This window comes from Leopardus geoffroyi, chromosome B4, assembly GCF_018350155.1.
Source record: "Leopardus geoffroyi isolate Oge1 chromosome B4, O.geoffroyi_Oge1_pat1.0, whole genome shotgun sequence".
Taxonomy (NCBI): domain Eukaryota; kingdom Metazoa; phylum Chordata; class Mammalia; order Carnivora; family Felidae; genus Leopardus; species Leopardus geoffroyi.
The window spans coordinates 95,174,086-95,196,243 of record NC_059341.1 but is presented as its reverse complement, the minus strand read 5'-3'; the positions used below and the strand labels follow the sequence as shown (position 1 = coordinate 95,196,243).

The 22,158-nt window shown below is 38.0% G+C and overlaps 1 protein-coding gene across 5 annotated transcripts in view; it reads right to left on the bottom strand.

The window, feature by feature from the left end:
- MYRFL (myelin regulatory factor like) overlaps window positions 1–22,158 on the bottom strand; it is a 134,954-nt gene that overhangs the window by 83,717 nt on the left and 29,079 nt on the right. For all 5 annotated transcript variants that reach the window (XM_045465388.1, XM_045465391.1, XM_045465389.1 and 2 more), the window contains exon 2: window positions 18,994–19,084. In XM_045465388.1, coding sequence (XP_045321344.1) covers window positions 18,994–19,084 — 91 coding nt within the window. The remainder of the gene's footprint in view (window positions 1–18,993; window positions 19,085–22,158) is intronic.

Below are 22,158 nucleotides of genomic sequence, written 5' to 3'. Positions count from 1 at the left end.
AAATGGATTAAATGCGCCAACCAAAAGACATAGGGTATCAGAATGGATAAAAAAACAAGACCCATCTATTTGCTGTCTACAAGAGACTCATTTTAGACCTGAGGACACCTTTAGATTGAGAGTGAGGGGATGGAGAACTATTTATCATGCTACTGGAAGCCAAAAGAAAGCTGGAGTAGCCATACTTATATCAGACAAACTAGACTTTAAATTAAAGGCTGTAACAAGAGATGAAGAAGGACATTATATAATAGTTACAGGGTCTATCCATCAGGAAGAGCTAACAATTATAAATGTCTATGCGCCGAATACCGGAGCCCCCAAATATGTAAAACAATTACTCATAAACATAAGCAACCTTATTGAGAAGAATGTGGTAATTGCAGGGGACTTTAACACCCCACTTACAGAAATGGATAGATCATCTAGACACACGGTCAATAAAGAAACAAGGGCCCTGAATGAGACATTGGATCAGATGGACTTGACAGATATATTTAGAACTCTGCATCCCAAAGCAACAGAATATACTTTCTTCTCGAGTGCACATGGAACATTCTCCAAGATAGATCATATACTGGGTCACAAAACAGCCCTTCATAAGTTTACAAGAATTGAAATTATACCATGCATACTTTCAGACCACAATGCTATGAAGCTTGAAATCAACCACAGGAAAAAGTCTGGAAAACCTCCAAAAGCGTGGAGGTTAAAGAACACCCTACTAACGAATGAGTGGGTCAACCAGGCAATTAGAGAAGAAATTAAAAAATATATGGAAACAAACGAAAATGGAAATACAACAATCCAAATGCTTTGGGACGCAGAGAAGGCAGTCTTGAGAGGAAAATACATTGCAATCCAGGCCTATCTCAAGAAACAAGAAAAATCCCAAATACAAAATCTAACAGCACACCTAAAGGAAATGGAAGCAGAACAGCAAAGGCAGCCTAAACCCAGCAGAAGAAGAGAAATAATAAAGATCAGAGCAGAAATAAATATAGAATCTAAAAAAACCGTAGAGCAGATCAACGAAACCAAGAGTTGGTTTTTTGAAAAAATAAACAAAATTGACAAACCTCTAGCCAGGCTTCTCAAAAAGAAAAGGGAGATGACCCAAATAGATAAAATCATGAATGAAAATGGAATTATTACAACCAATCCCTCAGAGATACAAACAATTATCAGGGAATACTATGAAAAATTATATGCCAACAAATTGGACAACCTGGAAGAAATGGACAAATTCCTAAACACCCACACTCTTCCAAAACTCAATCAGGAGGAAATAGAAAGCTTGAACAGACCCATAACTAGTGAAGAAATTGAATCAGTTATCAAAAATCTCCCAACAAATAAGAGTCCAGGACCAGATGGCTTCCCAGGGGAGTTCTACCAGACGTTTAAAGCAGAGATAATACCTATCCTTCTCAAGCTATTCCAAGAAATAGAAAGGGAAGGAAAACTTCCAGACTTATTCTATGAAGCCAGTATTACTTTGATTCCTAAACCAGACAGAGACCCAGTAAAAAAAGAGAACTACAGGCCAATATCCCTGATGAATATGGATGCAAAAATTCTCAATAAGATACTAGCAAATCGAATTCAACGGCATATAAAAAGAATTATCCACCATGATCAAGTGGGATTCATTCCTGGGATGCAGGGCTGGTTCAACATTCGCAAATCAATCAACATGATACATCACATTAACAAAAAAAAAGAGAAGAACCATATGATCCTGTCAATCGATGCAGAAAAGGCCTTTGACAAAATCCAGCACCCTTTCTTAATAAAAACCCTTGAGAAAGTCGGGATAGAAGGAACATACTTAAAGATCATAAAAAGCCATTTATGAAAAGCCCACAGCTAACATCATCCTCAACGGGGAAAAACTGAGAGCTTTTTCCCTGAGATCAGGAACACGACAGGGATGCCCACTCTCACCGCTGTTGTTTAACATAGTGCTGGAAGTTCTAGCATCAGCAATCAGACAACAAAAGGAAATCAAAGGCATCAAAATTGGCAAAGATGAAGTCAAGCTTTCGCTTTTTGCAGATGACATGATATTATACATGGAAAATCCGATAGACTCCACCAAAAGTCTGCTAGAACTGATACATGAATTCAGCAAAGTTGCAGGATACAAAATCAATGTACAGAAATCAGTTGCATTCTTATACACTAACAATGAAGCAACAGAAAGACAAATAAAGAAACAGATCCCATTCACAATTGCACCAAGAAGCATAAAATACCTAGGAATAAATCTAACCAAAGATGTAAAAGATCTGTATGCTGAAAACTATAGAAAGCTTATGAAGGTAATTGAAGAAGATTTAAAGAAATGGAAAGACATTCCCTGCTCATGGATTGGAAGAACAAATATTGTCAAAATGTCAATACTACCCAAAGCTATCTACACATTCAATGCAATCCCAATCAAAATTGCACCAGCATTCTTCTCGAAACTAGAACAAGCAATCCTAAAATTCATATGGAGCCACAAAAGGCCCCGAATAGCCAAAGTAATTTTGAAGAAGAAGACCAAAGCAGGAGGCATCACAATCCCAGACTTTAGCCTCTACTACAAAGCTGTCATCATCAAGACAGCATGGTATTGGCACAAAAACAGACACATAGACCAATGGAATAGAATAGAAACCCCAGAACTAGACCCACAAACGTATGGCCAACTCATCTTTGACAAAGCAGGAAAGAACATCCAATGGAAAAAAGACAGTCTCTTTAACAAATGGTGCTGGGAGAACTGGACAGCAACATGCAGAAGGTTGAAACTAGACCACTTTCTCACACCATTCACAAAAATAAACTCAAAATGGATAAAGGACCTGAATGTGAGACAGGAAACCATCAAAACCTTAGAGGAGAAAGCAGGAAAAGACCTCTCTGACCTCAGCCGTAGCAATCTCTTACTCGACCCATCCCCAAAGGCAAGGGAATTAAAAGCAAAAGTGAATTACTGGGACCTTATGAAGATAAAAAGCTTCTGCACAGCAAAGGAAACAACCAACAAAACTAAAAGGCAACCAACGGAATGGGAAAAGATATTTGCAAATGACATATCGAACAAAGGGCTAGTATCCAAAATCTATAAAGAGCTCACCAAACTCCACACCCGAAAAACAAATAACCCAGTGAAGAAATGGGCAGAAAACATGAATAGACACTTCTCTAAAGAAGACATCCGGATGGCCAACAGGCACATGAAAAGATGCTCAACGTCGCTCCTCATCAGGGAAATACAAATCAAAACCACACTCAAATATCACCTCACGCCAGTCAGAGTGGCCAAAATGAACAAATCAGGAGACTATAGATGCTGGAGAGGATGTGGAGAAACGGGAACCCTCTTGCACTGTTGGTGGGAATGCAAATTGGTGCAGCCACTCTGGAAAGCAGTGTGGAGGTTCCTCAGAAAATTAAAAATAGACCTACCCTATGACCCAGCAATAGCACTGCTAGGAATTTATCCAAGGGATACAGGAGTACTGATGGATAGGGGCACTTGTACCCCAATGTTTATAGCAGCACTCTCAACAATAGCCAAATTATGGAAAGAGCCTAAACGTCCATCAACTGATGAATGGATAAAGAAATTGTGGTTTATATACACAATGGAATACTACGTGGCAATGAGAAAAAATGAAATATGGCCTTTTGTAGCAACGTGGATGGAACTGGAGAGTGTGATGCTAAGTGAAATAAGCCATACAGAGAAAGACAGATACCATATGGTTTCACTCTTATGTGGATCCTGAGAAACTTAACAGGAACCCATGGGGGAGGGGGAGGAAAAAAGAAAAAAAAAAAGAAAAAAAAAAAAAAGGTTAGAGTGGGAGAGAGCCAAAGCATAAGAGACTGTTAAAAACTGAGAACAAACTGAGGGTTGATGGGGGTGGGAGGGAGGGGAGGGTGGGTGATGGGTATTGAGGAGGGCACCTTTTGGGATGAGCACTGGGTGTTGTATGGAAACCAATTTGACAATAAATTTCATATATTAAAAAAAAAAAAATGTTAAAGACATTATTTAAGGCTAAAGGAAAATGATATCAGATGGAAACTTGAAACTTTAGGAAGGAATGTAGAGAATAAAATATATATATATCTAAATAAAAAATCATTTTTTCTCAGTTTCTTTAAAATACATAGGACTATTTAAAGCAAAAATTATGTCATTATCTTGTAGCATTCATAATGTATGAAAGTGTAACACTTATGATAACTATAGCATAGAGGAAGGGAGTCGGGGGTAAAATAGAATTATACAGTTGAAGGTTTCTACATTTTATGTAAAGTGGTACAATATTAATTCATTAACTCTAAGTAGACAGTGAAAAGTTAAATGATTCAAAGAAGTATATAGGTAAGGTCAGAAGATAAAATGGAATTCTAATACAGTAGGAAAGTAGTTACAAAGAAATAAGAAATGGATAAAAAGAAGACAAATAATAAAATTGCAAAATTAAATACATCATCAATAATTGCATTGAATGTTAATGGATTAACGACTCCAATAAAAGGTAGAGATTGTAAGAATGGGTTTTTAAGGGGCGCCTGGGTGGCGCAGTCGGTTAAGCGTCCGACTTCAGCCAGGTCACGATCTCGCGGTCCGTGAGTTCGAGCCCCGCGTCGGGCTCTGGGCTGATGGCTCAGAGCCTGGAGCCTGTTTCCGATTCTGTGTCTCCCTCTCTCTCTGCCCCTCCCCCGTTCATGCTCTGTCTCTCTCTGTCCCAAAAATAAATAAACGTTGGAAAAAAAAAATTTTTATAAAAAAAAGAATGGGTTTTTAAAAAGCAAGACCCAACTTTATGTTGCCTGCAAGAAACACTTTAAATATAAACACTCAGGTAAGTTGAAAATTAATGGAGAAAAAAGTGTATGAGAAGGCAGAAGTGACTTCATGGATAATAGGTAAATAGACTTCATAATAAAGATTACTACTAAAAATAAAGAGGCTCATTCCACAATAATAATTCTTTCATTAAGAAGGCATAGCAGGGACACCTGGGTGGCTCAGTCAGTTAAGTGGGTCTGACTTTGGTTCAGGTCATGATCTCACAGTTCATGAGTTCGAGCCCCGCGTCGGGCTCTGTGCTGACAAGCTCAGAGCCTGGAGCATGTTTTGGACACAGGAGCCTGTGTCTCCCTGTCTCTCTGCCCCTCTCCCACTCATGCTTTGTCTCTGCCTCTCTCAAAAATAAATAAACATTAACATTTTTTTTAAAAAGAAGCCATAGCAATCATGATTGTTTCTTTAATAGCTTCAAAATACATGACGCAGAATTTGCAGAAATAAAAGGAGAAATAAATAATTGTACAATCACAGAGATTTTAACATCCCTCTCTTATCAATTGATAGAAATAGGTAGTACAAATTGATAGAACAAAAAAGTCAGTAATGACAAAGATCATCCGAGAAATTTCTTTAGGGAGAAAAGGAATTGATGTGTTTTAATACTGAGAGGAATTTGGCAATTCTCTTCAGAGAATTTGTGGGAAGAATTAATGATAGTTATATTCAAAGTCAAGAAAATCATGAAAACAAGACTAGGTTTGAGAAAAACAATAAGTTCAAGAAAGAAAATATAATTGTAATAAATAATATGTGAACGCATAGTGATAATAACGTAAGCCCTGGCTACTGACCTAACCAAAAATTTTATACAACTTTATGATATTGGGAGGCCGGTGCTAGAAGTGGATGTCAGACGTGGTATAAAAAAGTTAAATCCGGGGCCCCTGGGTGGCGCAGTTGGTTAAGCGTCCGACTTCAGCCAGGTCACGATCTCGCGGTCCGTGAGTTCGAGCCCCGCGTCGGGCTCTGAGCTGATGGCTCAGAGGCTGGAGCCTGTTTCCGATTCTGTGTCTCCCTCTCTCTCTGCCCCTCCCCCGTTCATGCTCTGTCTCTCTCTGTCCCAAAAAGTAAATAAATGTTGAAAAAAAAATTTTTTTTTTAAAAAAGTTAAATCCTCCCTGAAGATGATATTAAGTTCTAAAATACATAAAGCAAGCATAGCAATATAAAACACCATTCCGATATAAAGTGATAGAAATCTCTAAAAGAGTTGGAAAGTATCTGCCTCTAGGAGAGCCAGACTCAGAAACATGGTGAAAACTAGGGCAGAGGATTGCTGACTTTCATTATAAGCCATATACCCACAGTTCTATTTGACTTCTTAAATTCTGCACATGTATCACTTCTATAGATTTATAAATTAAATTTTTTGATTGGCTCTGTGATTTCACAATTCCACATTCAAGATTCTAGGCACTTGTTACCTCTACATTAGTGGCACCACCGAATTCAATAACGTTAATAAAAATTAAAAATCGGAAGTAAATTATCAATTCACTCGAGAAATATGGCATGGAACATTTTATGTAGGAATACAGGCATGGAGAATCAAAGGTCCCTGTGTTGAGGGGCAGCAACATATGGTGATGGTTTCAAAATGAAAACACTGACATTTTTTAATGCTTTCCTTACAGTTTACTCCCTTCCAAAACTCACCACAGCTACTCCTTTATTTCATTGCATTCCATGCTTGATGCATTTTATAGTATTGAGAAAAAGTTTACAGTCCTTTTAAGAGAATCTGAAGGAAGAAGTAATGACAGCTACCTCTGAAACTGAGCAAATTGTTAAAACAAAGGCAATAGTTAACTTTAAGAAAAATACTTTTGTTTGGGACTGTTAACGAGCTGTTAATCTCCTCTTTACACCCAGTCATGCATATTAGACTGTTTTGGCCTTTGTGCTCTGAATTTTCCTATTATGCTAAAGTGATTTCCATGAAGTGGACTTGGAAAGGAACAGAATCATGGATCACTCCTTCAGTGGTCATCTTTGTCTCCACCTTCTGTAGGAGATAGTTGTAATAACCAAGAGATTCTTAGCTACTAATAAAAAATGAATAATTTGCCTTCTAAATCTCCTCTTCTCAGATATATAATTTGTTTCTGTGTTTGGGAGGATATATGGATAAATATGGTCTCCTGGGGGTTGAATGCTATGCAAACTGAAGGAGGGAGTGAAAAATAGACTCTTCTTTCCAGCTGGTGAGATTATATGTATATCCATGACAACTGCATACTGTGCCCAAAGCAGCCAATATTTCTCTCAGATTGTAACCAGGCTTGACCAAGTTTTTATTGAGTGGCTACTATGTCCTCATGACTATACCAGGCACTGCGTGGGAAATACAGTATTGAGACATGGGCTTCATGTGAATGCCCAGCTGGGATTACTCACAATCCAATCCCCAGTTTTCTTTGATGACTCCCCTAGTGCCTTCACACACCAACTGCGCCTTCTCTTAAACTCTATTGCACAGTGATCTCAACTCGGCACAGTGCTTGGTACAGAGTTGGTACTTAATAAATATGAATGACTGCTTTTTTATACAACATATGACCATAAATATGTTATATATATATAACAGGTTATATATATGTAACATATTTATGGTCATATGTTGTATATATAACCTGTTATATATATATATAACATATTTATGGTCATATGTTGTATAAAAAAGCAGTCATTCATATTGATTTATATATATATATATATATATATATATATATATAACCTATATTTATATATATAAGTTATATATATATATAGGTTATATATATGTTATATATATATTCATATATATAACATATATATATTCATATATATTCATATATTTAAAGATGGCTTTCCTGACCACCCAATCAAAAATAATGGCCTCCCTACCCCCTTTTCCTATTCCTTCACCTTCTAATGCTTATTTTTCTTCATCTTACTGAATGACTTTACACTAAATTCTGCCATTATTTGCCATTATTCTGACATATGCCATTGTCTTTCTTTTCCCACTACAGCAGAATGACAGCAGTGGAGCATCAAGAGTGAAGGCAGGGGAACAGCTCACCCCAGGAACAGGCAATAAGGAAATGCATTGTCTGTTGGGAACTTAAAAACAATACTTAAACCTACAAAAAGCCAGTGTGCTTTTTATCATCACCATGCACCACCAACTCAGAGAAAACTTCCTGGGTGTCCTGCCAGGGAAGACTGCTTCCCAACACACTGCCCTTGGTAAACCATTAGCAGCGATTTCATCTGTTTGGTTCACTGTTGTACCCCATCAACCAACTAGAGAAATAACTGCTATTGAAAATGCTTTCTCCAATGTTTTAAGTATGTGATTTACCCTCCCACATGGATATCTGCATTAAGAATATGTCTTAATACTGTGTGTATATATGTGTGAGTGAGTGTGTGTGTGTGTGTGTGTGTGTGTGTGTGTGTGTGTGTGCTGCATAGTGCCCCGGTAGTGAACGTGTCACAGGCACACAATAAATACTTGATCGAGCTTGGTTAGAGCTTGTACCCACTACCTGGAAGTTGGGATGAGCAAGAGTCTTGGCAGAAATGTTGTCAGCAGATAAGGTAGCCCAAGAAAATAATTTCTTGACAAGGCAAAGGAAGTATGATGTCACCCCACCCCTTCAGCCCTTTATTGGCAAACTGCAAGGACCCTGAGCCTCTTACCACCACTCCTCTGCTGCTTTAGAAATAAACTTTTATGGAGAACCTGTTCTGGTCCAAGCACTGAGCTCCCCCTTTGCATGTGTTATCTTATCGAAGCTCTGGACCATCACAGGAAAAGTTATGCCCCTATTCCACAGGCAAAGAAACTAAGTCTTGATGCAGTTAAATAACTTGCCCAAGGTTATTCATCTGGCAAGTAGTCAAGCTGGAGTCAAATGGTCTCCCACCAGAGTTAATGCTCTAACGAACACAGTGATTTAAATACAGACTATCCTGGGGTGCCTGGGTGGGTCAGTGGGTTAAGCATCTGACTTCGGCTCAGGTCACGATCTTGTGGTTCGTGAGATTGAGCCCCTGCATCAGGCTCTGTGCTGACAGCTCAGAACCTGGAGCCTGCTTCGGATTCTGTCTCTCTCTCTCTGCCCCTGCCCTGCTTGCACTCTGTCTCTCTCTCTCTCAAAAATAAATGAACATTAAAAAAAATTAAAATAAATTAAATAAATACAGACTCTCCTAATCAAATTCATTACTATAGGTGATTTCACTTCCCACAAATATCTTTAGAATGGAGACACTGCCAGTAATGTTTCAGCACAGGATTCTGTTTAGCCTTCTTCTACTGCATCAGTTTGAACCCAGAAGCCAAGCTGGTCACACAGCCTTTGACAAGTTCTTCTCACAGAACTACACGTTACCTCACCCCTTTCACAACACCACAGTAAAGAGCTTATCAGCCCCACTCCACTGGCGGCAGAACGAAAGCACGCAGCTGGTCATTGACTCCTAGCTCATTTTGCCGTCCAACCCCAATGAGCCAAGTCCTAAGTAAAACCCAGAATAAGCTCCATCATGAGAATGAAATATTGATTGCAGTTGATTCCTCACAGACTTAATGTGCCTTTAAGGTCCCCCTCCTGTGAAGTCACCCATTCAAACCTGTGAATAGGTGTTACCTCAGTGCCCTCATCTAGTTCTCTCTTACTCCACAATCAGGACCCCAAGGCCAGCTTAAAGCCTGATATGATATGACCCCCACAGAGCACACTTACTCAAACCATGCTAAATCATTTGGATTGGAACATAGGAGGGGATGGGGAAGGAGGCATGTTTATGTGACCTAAAGCAGGGCTTCTTCTCAAATTATAATGTGCATGTGAATCCCATGGGGATCTCATGAAAAATGCAGATTTTGATTCAGCTTTTCCAGGGTAAGGTCTGAGATGCTACATTTCTGGCTCACAGGTGATACGGGTGCTGCTGCTCCCTGACCCACACTTAGAGAAAAGAAAGGAAGCAGGTGAACCTCTGGGCATTTTGAAAGAAATAAAGCCTGTTTTCAGATTCACTACTCCCTTTTCCGGAGTCTTCCTTTTACACACACACACACACACACACACACACACACACACTCACACACACATACACTTCTTGTCCTTTTTTCCTGAATTCTCCAGGGTTTATGCTATCCTTTAAAGCTCTACCCACCCTCCCTTCAAGCAGCTCTCCACACCTAGACATTTCCCAGTATGTCCACCACAGCTTACCTGTGTACCTAGTAGGTAACTGGCTGGCTAACCTAGGGAAATCAGAGGACTTCAGCCTGCTCCTCCTGGGCAGACAGCTGCCCTGGACTCTGCCACACAAGGAAACAAAGGGTTAAGGGCAATATTTAGAAATTTCCATGTGCTGACAGGACTGTCCCAGCTCAACATACCAATTAGATTTACACAGAAAGATGAGAAAGTCCTGAGCAGCATATCCCAGTGCTCATGTATGAGTGTATGCCTCCCAAAAGGGGTTCATGGCCAAATAAATTTGAGAAACACTGCATACCATTTCCCTTCTTCAGTTGCACATTAGCATATCAAAAGCTCTGAAAAGTCCTGCAGTGAAGTTCATTTAATATTTTTTTTAAGCTCACCATGGTCATAAGTTCATTTGCTCATCATGGAACTTTTATTTTTTTATTTAAAAAATGTTTAATGTCTATTTATTTTGACAGAGAGAGTGAGACAGAGCATGAGTGGGGGGAGGGGCAGAGAAAGAGGGAGATACAGAATCTGAAGCAGGCTCCAGGCTTCAAGCTGTCAGCACAGAGCCTGATGCAGGGCTTGAACTCACGAACCATGAGATCATGACCTGAGCTGAAGTTGGACACTTAACCGACTGAGCCACCCAGGTGCCCATGAACTTTTATTTTTTTCCCACAACATCTCATGGGACCAGTTTTCCATACAGCATTTAGGGGTACCTGTTTTACAGGGCCAATAATTCCAATTCCATTTTCTAATATGACTGAGACATGAAAATCTCCCTATGAGATTTAAACTGGCTCTCATCAATTTTGCAGCCCAGTAGTCTCAGATCGCTTAGGAAAAGAGTTGTCACTGACATTTTTTTAAGGCACAATTCATAGGCAATATAATAGAGAGGAAGTAACTCAGGATTGGTAGAAACTCAGGTTTCAACCCCAGATCTGCTACTTATTAGCTGTGAGCCCAGGCAAGAAAACCCACATCTCAGGGCTGTTATGAGAAATGCAATAACCTGCAAAAAAGAGCCGGGTATTTAGAAATACTCAACACTTGGAATATTTGAATAGGCTGCACAGATGTAATCATCATTGAACCACCTGAACAGCCCCATGGTCATGGACTGGAACTGTTTCCACTTGTTCTCTCTCTGACTTTTATTGCAGCCTCATTTAACTACATGCAGCTGAGCAGTTTTTATCAAGCAATGACAGGTTATCTGGTCATAGGACTTTTCTTTAATGGGCATGAACTCTGACAATCTTTGCAAACTATGGCTCAGATCCATCCTGAGTCACATCTTTTGTCAGATAATTTTAGATGCATTGAATGTATTTCCCTGAGATTCACATCCTCCTAAATATCACCTAATTAATGTAAAAGCTGCATATAGAAGAAAGGGCATGTGTTGGAGAGCCAGGTACATTTTAATCCCAGCTTTGCCACTTATTGACCTGTGGACTTACTCTCACTCCACCTCCATATTTATAAAATGTAGATATTATTGTTTCTATTTGGCAAATTTGTTCAGAGAATGGAATGTGTAAAATAAAAATCAAATGTGTAATTAAATAAATGAATATGTAAAACACAAAGAACATTTCCCATTGCTTGGTAAGCGCTCAACGATATTAATTCCCTCCTCTACCTCTCTTACACCCAACCACCCCTAAAGGTAGAGAATGAATCTGGTTACCAATAGTGATAGCCCATGAGGAGATAACTCTGGTTCTACAGGAAGGACCATTATTATCATGGAGACTAAGATCATATGGCAGATTTCAGACTTCCCAGATAAGAAGACCATTCTTTGAATAAGACGTTTGTTCACTTCTCCCCACCAAACAGTCAATATTCTTTCTGCTAGTTATAAATGTGATCCAGATGATTAGAACCCTGGTAAAATTAGCTGTACTTTCTCTTAAGGAGCAGTTACATAGAAGAGAGACTAGACAATTTCTGGCAGATTGTTTCCAGGCCAGAGATGGAAAGGATACATCCTGCCCAGTCTTCCTACAGGGACTCACATCAGTGGTTTGGATGGAGTGAGGGGGAATGTGAGGGCAGGCACAAGGGTAATTAGTGTCTAGGTTCAACCCACGCAGTGCCTACAGCAGAAGAGCTGGCTCAGAGTGTGGGCTCACACATTTGGCAACCCACTAGCTGTGTGTGTGTGTGTGTGTGTGTGTGTGTGTGTGTGTGTTTAACTAGCTTGCAAAATGTTGAGCTGCCCTTTTTCCATGGTCATTTGGCAAGGATGTTCTTGTTGGCAAACAGCAGCAAGAGCCAGGTACCAGAGATATCCACAAATAGGTTTTCTCATTACTGAGATTCAGGTCTGGTTTCATTCTTTTCACAGGGGAGAAGAGGGAGGGCATTTTCAGGTATGCCAAGATAGGGTTAATAACAAAATGAAAATAACAGAGGAGGGTCAGTGAACTTAAAGACAGTGAATCAATAGAAATTATCTAATTTGAACAACAGAAAGAAAAGAAATTGAAAAAATAAGTCAACTGAGACTCAAGGAACCCATACAGTATCAAAGGTCTAACATTTGTATCACTGGAGTCCTAAAAACATGTAAGAAAGACATTATTACAGAAAAACAAATATGAAGAAATAATAGCTGAAAACTTCCTGGATGTCCTGAAAATTTACAAATTCAGCACATACAAATGTGCTATAAATTTACAAATTCAGAAACAATATAATCCCAAACAATATAATCTCAAAGAAAACTATGCCCATACCCAGCCACATCATAATAAAACTGCTGAAAACCAAAGATAACATATCTCCCAGTCAGAGAAAAATGACATATGCAAAGGAAAAATGATTCAAATAACTGTCTATTTCTCATCAGAAACCATGGAGGTCGGAAGACAGTAGGTCAAAATTTTTTAAGTGTTGGGGAAAGAAGTATGAATTCTAAATCCACAATCATTCTTGAAGGCTTAATATTCCTCTCACACTAATAGATGAAAGCAGTAAAAAATCAGCAAGGATAGAGATAACCTGAACAACAATGTCAACCAACTTAACCTAATTAGCATTTATAGAAGATATTACCCAACAATAGCAGAATGCACATTCTTTTCAAGTGAACATGGAAAATTTACCAAGATAGACTCTATCTTGGGTCATGAAGCAAGCCTTAACAAATTTAAAAGAATTGGAATCATACAAATTATGTTCTCTGTCCATAAGAGAAATAAACTTGAAATCAGTAACAGAAAAACATAGAAAAAAATCACACAAATTTGGAAATTAAGAAGCACAATTCTGGCAACCCATGAGTCAAAGAGGTGGCCTCAGGAAAATTAGGAAATATTTTAAGCCTGAAGAAAATTAAAATATGTCAAAAACTGAAGCAGGCAGCTAAAGCCATAGAGAGAGGGAAACGTACACATCAAATGCTTATATTAGAAAACAAAGAATGATCTCAAATCAGGAACTAAGTTTCCACATTAAGAAACTAGCAAAAGAAGAGCAAACTGAACCTAAAGCAAGCAAAAGAAGAAATAAAGAGTAAAAATCAGTGCTACTGAAAACTAGCACAATACAGAAAATCAATGAAACCAAAAGCTGCTAATAAAACTTTTAAGTGTCTAACCGGATTGATCAAGAAAAAAAAAGATAAAAGAAGCATATTATCAATATGATGAACAGAAGAGGAAATATCAGTACAGACTCAGAGTCTGTAAAGGGCTAATAAGAAATATTCTGAACTGTGTCCATATTTGAAATGGACTTACTCCTTGGGAGCAACAGAGAAGGAAGACAAACTACCAAAATCACTAAGCAGAAAGAGATAACATGAATAGTCTTATATCTATTGGATAAATTTAATCTGTAGTTAAGATCTTCCAACAAAGCAAACTACAGGCAAAGATGGTTTCACTGGTTAAGTCTACCAAATATTTAAAGAGGAAATAAATCCAATTCCACACAATCTTACCCAGAGAATTTAAAAGGGTGGAACCCTTCCCAAATAATTTTAAGAAGCTATTTTACCCTGACACCAAAGCCAGAAAAACACCATCTATGAAAACTTCAGATCAATACCCTCATGAATGTAGGTGCAAAATCCTCAACATAATACTAGCAAATTGAACCTAGCAACGTGTAAAGACAATACCTCACAACAAACTGAGGTTTATCCCAGGAATATAAGGTTTGTTCAAAATTTAAAAGTTAAGGAGAGGAAGCAGGAGCAGAAGAGAATCTCCCTCAGTTAAAAAAAAAAAAGGGGGCGCCTGGGTGGCGCAGTCGGTTAAGCGTCCGATTTCAGCTCAGGTCACGATCTCGCGGTCTGTGAGTTCGAGCCCCGCGTCGGGCTCTGGGCTGATGGCTCAGAGCCTGGAGCCTGTTTCTGATTCTGTGTCTCCCTCTCTCTCTGCCCCTCCCCCGTTCATGCTCTGTCTCTCTCTGTCTCAAAAATAAATAAACGTTAAAAAAAAATTTAAAAAAAAAAAAAAAAAAAAGCACTGGGGCACCTGGGTGGCTCAGTCAGTTAAGCAACTCTTAGTTTTGGCTCAGGTCATGATCTCATGGTTTGTGGGTTTGAGCCTTGCATCAGGATCTGTGCTGACAGCACAGAGCTTTCTTGGGATTCTCTCTCTCCCTCTCTCTCTGCCCTTTCCCTGTTTACGCTCTGTCTCTTTCAAAATAAATAAAAAGACATTTTAAAGGGGGAAAAAAGCATTGTATCATACTCAATAATTTTAAAAAACTGAGTAATGGCCCTCTTAGATCAGGGACAGGGCAAGTACATCTGCTGTCTCTACTTCTCTATTCAACATTATACCCAAAGTCCTACCCAGTGCAATAAAGCAAAAAAAAAAAAGAAAAAAGAAAAAAAAGAAGTATCTGAAGGCATAGAGTTTGGGATATACAACTGTCCTAATTTGCATATGACATCATTGTAAACACAGAAAATCCCCAAAAATCTATAAAAAAAAAAAAAAAAAGATCTTAGAACTAATAAATGACTTCATTAAGTTGCAGGACCTAACCAATATATAAATATCAATACTATTTTTATATGTTGGTAATGAATAATTGGAACCTAAAACTGAGGAAAAAAACTATTATTTATAATGCCTCAAAGAGAAACATGAAACATTTAGACATAAATCTAACAAAATATGTGCAGGATTTACATGCTGAAATGTATAAAACATTGATGAAAGAAATCAAAGAAGGCCTAAATAAATGGAGAGATATACCATGTTGATGGATCAGAAGATTCAATTTTGTTAAGATACCAACTTTCCACATATGGATCTCTGAACTTAATACAGTTCTAATCAAAATCCCAGAAGGACTGTACAGATACTAACAAGATAATTCCAATGTTTATATGAGAAATCAAAGGAACTAGAATAGCCAAAATTTTGAAAAAGACAGATTTGGAGCACTTACACTATATGATTTCAAGCCTTATAATAAAAGCACAATAACCAAGATAGAAATCAGAGTTTTGTTTTGTTTCTCATCTTCTCCCTTTTCCTCATCTGTTTCTATTCTGTCTCTTAGGGCTGAAAAGTAGGGGGGAATTTTTATGTGCAGAAAATATATCCCTTAAAAATAGAAATTCCCGGGGCGCCTGGGTGGCGCAGTCGGTGAAGCGTCCGACTTCAGCCAGGTCATGATCTCGCGGTCCGTGAGTTCGAGCCCCGTGTCGGGCTCTGGGCTGATGGCTCAGAGCCTGGAGCCTGTTTCCGATTCTGTGTCTCCCTCTCTCTCTGCCCCTCCCCCGTTCATGCTCTGTCTCTCCCTGTCCCAAAAATAAATAAACGTTGAAAAAAAAAAAATAGAAATTCCCTGGGGTGCCTGGGTGGCTCAGCTGGGTTAAATGCCCAAATTCAGCTCAGGTCATGATCTTGCAGAATGTGGGTTCAAGCTCCATGTCAGGTTCTGTGTCGTCAGTTCAGAACCTGGAGTCTGCTTTGGATTCTATGTCTCCCTCTCTCCCTCTCTGCCCCTCCCCTGCTCTCTCTCTCTCTCTCTCTCTCTTTCAAAAATACACATTAAAAGAGGATATTTGCAAATGAGAAGACATTTATTAAAAAAAAAAAGATGTTCTTTATTAGTCATATCCTATATTCCCACTGCCTCATTTTATGTCTGATTTATCTTCACTGTGAGACAGAGTTGTTTTTTTTTTTTTCTCTCATCTTCTCCCTCTCCCTCATCTGTTTCTATTCTATTTCTCAGGGCTGAAAAGGGGGGAGATTTCTAGCCAGAAAATATATCTCTTAAAGATAGTGTAGTATTGGGGCGCCTGGGTGGCGCAGTCGGTTAAGCGTCCGACTTCAGCCAGGTCACGATCTCGCGGTCTGTGAGTTCGAGCCCCGCGTCGGGCTCTGGGCTGACGGCTCAGAGCCTGGAGCCTGTTTCCGATTCTGTGTCTCCCTCTCTCTCTCTGACCCTCCCCCATTCATGCTCTGTCTCTCTCTCTGTCCCAAAAATAAATAAACGTTGAAAAAAAAAAAAATTAAAAAAAAAAAAAAAAAAAGATAGTGTAGTATTGGCAAAATGATGGCACATAGATCAATGGAACAGAATATTTGTCTAGATATAGATCTACATAAATATGGCCAATTGATTTTTTGCTAGATAAAAAATGCTACTGATTTTTTACTAAAAGTAATTCAATGGAGAATGGTTATAAAAAAAATAAATCTGGAATAATTGGACATCCATACACAAGGAAATTAATCTCAATTTATATCTCAAACTTTACACAAAAATTAACTCAAAATGGATCATAGGCCTAAAAGTAAAATGTAAAACTCTAAAACTTTTAGAAGGAAACAGAAGTAAATTTGGGGGAACTTAGAGTAGGCAGTATCTATATTGCATAGATACAAAGCTTAAACTGTATAGGAAAAAAATGGATAAATTGGACATTATAAAAATTTTAGGGGCACCTGGGTGGCTCAGTCCAGTTGAGCATCTGACTTCGGCTCAGGTCATGATTTCACAGTTCGTGAGTTCGAGCCCTGCATTGGGTTCTGTGCTGACAGCTCAGAGCCTGGAGCCTGCTTCAGATTCTGTGTCTCCCTCTCTCTCTGCCCCTCCCCCACTCATGCTCTGTCTCTCTCTGTCTCTCAAAAATGAATAAATGTTAAAAAAATTTTTTTTTTAATTTTTAAACTTTTGTTCTGGGAAAGACACTTAAAAGAATGAAAAGTTACAGACTGGGAGAAAATATTCACAAATCACACACCCAACGAAGTTCTTATATCCAGAATATTTAAACAATTCTCTAAACTCAAAGGTAAGAAAACTTCAATGGGCATAAAATTTGAACAGACACTTTACCAAAGAAAACATACAAATAGCAAACAAGCACATTAAATGATACTCAACATCATCCATCATTAGGAAAATGCAAGTTAAAACACAGTGAGATACCACTATAGAATGGCTTTATATTACAGAACAGCTATAAGAAAAAAATTTTAAACTGATAATACCAAGAACTGGCAATAAAGAGAAGCAATTGGATGTCTCATATGCTGCAGGTGGTAATGGCAAATGGTATGGCCACGCTAGAAAATTTGGCAATTTCTATAAAGTTAGGCTTACACTTAAAATACGACCCAGGAGTCTTTATTCTAAATATTACCCTATAGAAATTAAAACTCTTGGGGCACCTGGGTGGCTCAATCAGTTGTGTCTGACTTTGGCTTGGATCATGATCTCAGCTTGTGAGTTTGAGCCTCGCATCAGGCTCTGTGCTGACAGCTCGGAGCCTGGAGCCAGCTTCAGATTCTGTCTCCCTCTCTCTCTGCCCCTCCTCCACTTGCACTCTGTCTCTCAAAAATAAATAAACATAAAAAAAAAGAAATTAAAATTCTTGACCACATAAAAAACTGTGCATTAATATTTAAAGAAGCTATTTGTAATTGTCCCAAACTGGAAATAATCCAATGGGCAAGTGGATAAACAAAATGTATTATAAACAGTCAACAGAGTCTTTCTCAGCAATAAAAAGGAATGAACTATCGATCAAAGACTTTATGCTTAGTGAAAGAAGCCATACTAAAAATGTTATATACCATAGATTTCATTTATGTGACATTCCAGAAAAGCAAAACTATAGGGACAGAGAACAGATCAACTGTCACTAAGGTCTTGGGATGGGTGATAAGTTTCCCTTATGAAGCATCAGGGAAATGTTTCAGGTGAGGGAGCTACTGTTTGTGCTGATCATGATAGCAGTTCTACAACTCTATGAATTTGTCAAAACTCACAAAACTATATACAGGATAAAAATTTAATATTACTGTATGTAAATTAGAAATAAAAGAAAGCTGAAGTAGCTATGTTATTATCGGAATATAAGAGCAGAAATCAATGAAATACAAAACAGAAAAATGATTAGGAATATAAATTTAACCAAAGCTGGATCTTCAAAGGGTTTGAAAAACTGATGAACCTCTTGCCAGATGGATCAATAATAAAAAGACACAAACTGCTAATATCAAGAACAGCAAAAGGATCATCACTACAGATTCTATAGACATTCAAAGTAAAATAAGGGAATATGATGAATAACTTTATGCCAGTGAATTTGACAACTTAGATGAAATCAGTAAATTCACTGAAACACAAAAACTGCCTAAGCTGACAACTACCAATAGATAACCTGAATAGCCCAGTATCTAGTAAAGATATTGAATTAGAAAGGGAGGACCTTCCTATAAAGAAAACTCCAGGCCCAGCTGACCTCACTCAGTGAAAACTGCCAAAGATTTATAGAAGAAACATCAACTCCATCCATGCCTTTCTGGAAAAGAGAAGAGGAGAGAACACTTCCTAGCTCACTTAACCATCTCATAACTTTTAAAACATCAAATGGAGAGCAGTACTTTCATTACTTACAAGTCCCCCAGATCGAAATCATTGCCCAAGAATTCCTCCAGCAGACTTGTATCCAGCGTCGGGTTCCCCAGACTGTCACTGGTCCCGTGAGCTGCGAAGGCAAATTGAAAATCTTGAGATTCATGAAGATTTCAGAATGGCTAACAGCTAAAGATATTGACCTGGCTACACCCAAGAATTTTAAAGCAACTAAATGGCATAATACATTTACTGAGAGTGTGATCTTTCTTCCATTCAATTATTTCCTTAGAAATCTTTTTAGATTTACTCTCCTTCCCTGCCTGTCTAAGGCTGGTGTAGGTACCCTTTTTATGTGCCTCCATTAACACCCGTGCTTTGCCTTATACACTATTATAATTGCTTGCCTTTGTGGCTGTTTCTCCATCTAAAGTCTTTAGGAGCAGGGGTGTTGTCCTTCTTAAAGTAGCCACATGAATCTATGGTATAAAAAAGGCAGCAATAAACATTTATGGGATGGATGTATGCATATATGGATGGATGATGGATGGATGGATGAAGTAAAGGAAAGAAGGAAGGAAGGAAGGAAGGAAGGAAGGAAGGAAGGAAGGGATGGTTGGGCAGATTATTTCCAGTTAAGCTCAACAAGAAGTTCAGTATCTTGCTTTACATTTTTGTTAGACTTCACAAAATGTAACACAATATTTCTATCCTTTTCCTTGATTTAAAAAAATGAAAATAAACTTACTGGTTTCTTTCTGATAATAATAAAGATGTTAGAATTTAAAAAGAATATAAAACATAGGAATATATAATAAAGAAACAAAACAATATTTGTAGAAATATTTGTAGAACAATTTGTAGAAACAATATTTGTAGAAAATATGACTCTATACCTAGTAAATTCAGGAGAAAAAAGTGACAACAATTCAAAATAACCAGAAAACTCAATAGAGTAGTTGATTAAAAGTAAAAAAATAATTACCCACAAAAAATAATTACACACAAAAAATAACCAATCAACAATTCTGATAAATATAGTGCAGAAGATTCCATTCAAAATGACAAAAAGTATAAAATACCTAAACATATATTTAGGGACAATATTAAAAAAAAACTCTATGAGGGGTCATAGGAAGGGATTTGAACGAATGGAAAGACATTGATCTTAGACTAAAGGATTCAGTATCATAAAACTTTTACTAGACATTATTGATAACATCTGCCAAACCCATATATTCATTTCCTAAGAACTTTACCCTTGTGAAAATAGTCTCTAGCAGCCATATTTGTAACACAACCTCTACAGGCACCTGAATCAGGAAGAACCAATCCATTGGCTAGCCAGTGACCAATTCAATTATTTCTCCTAAGAATTTGAACTAGATTTTATTATTTTTTTTAAATATTTACTTATTGGACTCTTAAAAACTGAGAACAAACTGAGGGTTGATGGGGGGTGGGAGGGAGGGGAGGGTGGGTGATGGGTACTGAGGAGGGCACCTTTTGGGATGAGCACTGGGTGTTGTATGGAAACCAATTTGACAATAAATTTCCTATATTGAAAAAAATAAAAATAAAAAAATAAATGTTTATGTATTAATTTTGAGAGAGACAGAGTATGAATGAGGAATGAACACAGAAAGACAGAGAGAGAGAGATAATCCCAAGCAGGCTTTGTGCCATCAATGCAGAGCCCAACACAGGACTCAATCTCACAAACCCTGAGGTCATGACCTGAGCCAAAATCAAGAGTCAGATGGTTAACTGACTGAGCCACCCAGGTGCCCCGAACTAGACTTTAGAGCTGATGATTGAGATGAAGTCATATAATTATTAGGCAAACTAGAGTAATAGTCTAAATATCGCCATAACATTAACCTAGGTCCTTCTTGATTTTTTAATCCTTACTAAAGCCTGGTTGTTTGACTTTTACTCCAATTACATGACAAACTCTTGCATATACCCTGTTAACCCCTTTGAACTGATTTGTGTGTTGCCTGAAATTAATCCCCAAATTAGAGTGTTCTGAAGTTCTTCTAGAAGAATAAATAGTCAAAAATCACCAGAAAAATTATGGAGGAGGAAGTAAATAAGTATTGAGAGATACACGCAAGGACACATCAAAGGATGTAGGATATATCCAGGATATATCAAGAAATATCACATATACATGTAACATATTAGGACTTTAAGTACACAATAAACAAATCCTTTGACAGCAGTGAGAAAAGAGTGATTATTCAATAAAAGTTTTGGGGAACACTGGTTAGACATATGAGGGGTAAAATATGGATTATTTTCCTACTTCCACACCAAAATTCCAGATAGAGCAAAAATTCCAACATAAATAAAACTATAGAAAGAAGTGTGAGTTAATATTCTTATGATCTTGGGGTGCCTGGGTGGCTTAGTCAGTTAAGCGTCATACTTCAGCTCAAGTCATGATCTCATGGCTCATGGGTTCGAGCCCCATGTTGGGCTCTGTGCTGACACCTCGGAGCCTGGAGCTTGTTCCAGATTCCGTGTCTCCCTCTTTCTCTCGGCCTCTCCCCCACTCGCACTCTGTCAATCTCTCTCTCAAAAATAAATAAACATTAAAAAAATTTAAAGAATATATTCTTATGATCTTAAGATAAAGGTTTCTCCAAACACAGTCTAAAAGCCAAAAATTATGATGAAAAAGATTGATAAATTTAACTTTGTGCATTTTTTGAGAGGGGAAGAATTTTTAACAATTTATTTTGAAATAATTTCAAACCCAAAGAGAAGCTACAGGAACTCACTTGCACCCTTCACTTATATTCACCAATTATTAACTTCGTGGGTTTTTTCCTAGGCACAATTGAATATATAACACATCAACTGTCTAGCCCCCACACCAATATCCCTCATGTAATCCAGTTCCTTGTATTCTTCCAGGGGCAAGGGACGCTCACATTCAGATCACAGCACTAGTGACAGGAGGACCATTATATGTTTAGCTTTTGGCTTTCTACTTCACCAATTAAAATAAAATTTTTAAAATCTTGAGCACCTCCCAAATGGGAAACATTGATGGATATCAGAGACAGGTGGAAGAGAGGGAGGAAGAAAGAGAAGAGGAGGGAATGAGAAGAGAGATCACCCACTTTTTTCAGCGACATAAACTAAGAGGGAAATAGATGGAAGATATTCTTAAGTGTTGCGATGGTGAGAAATGACCTC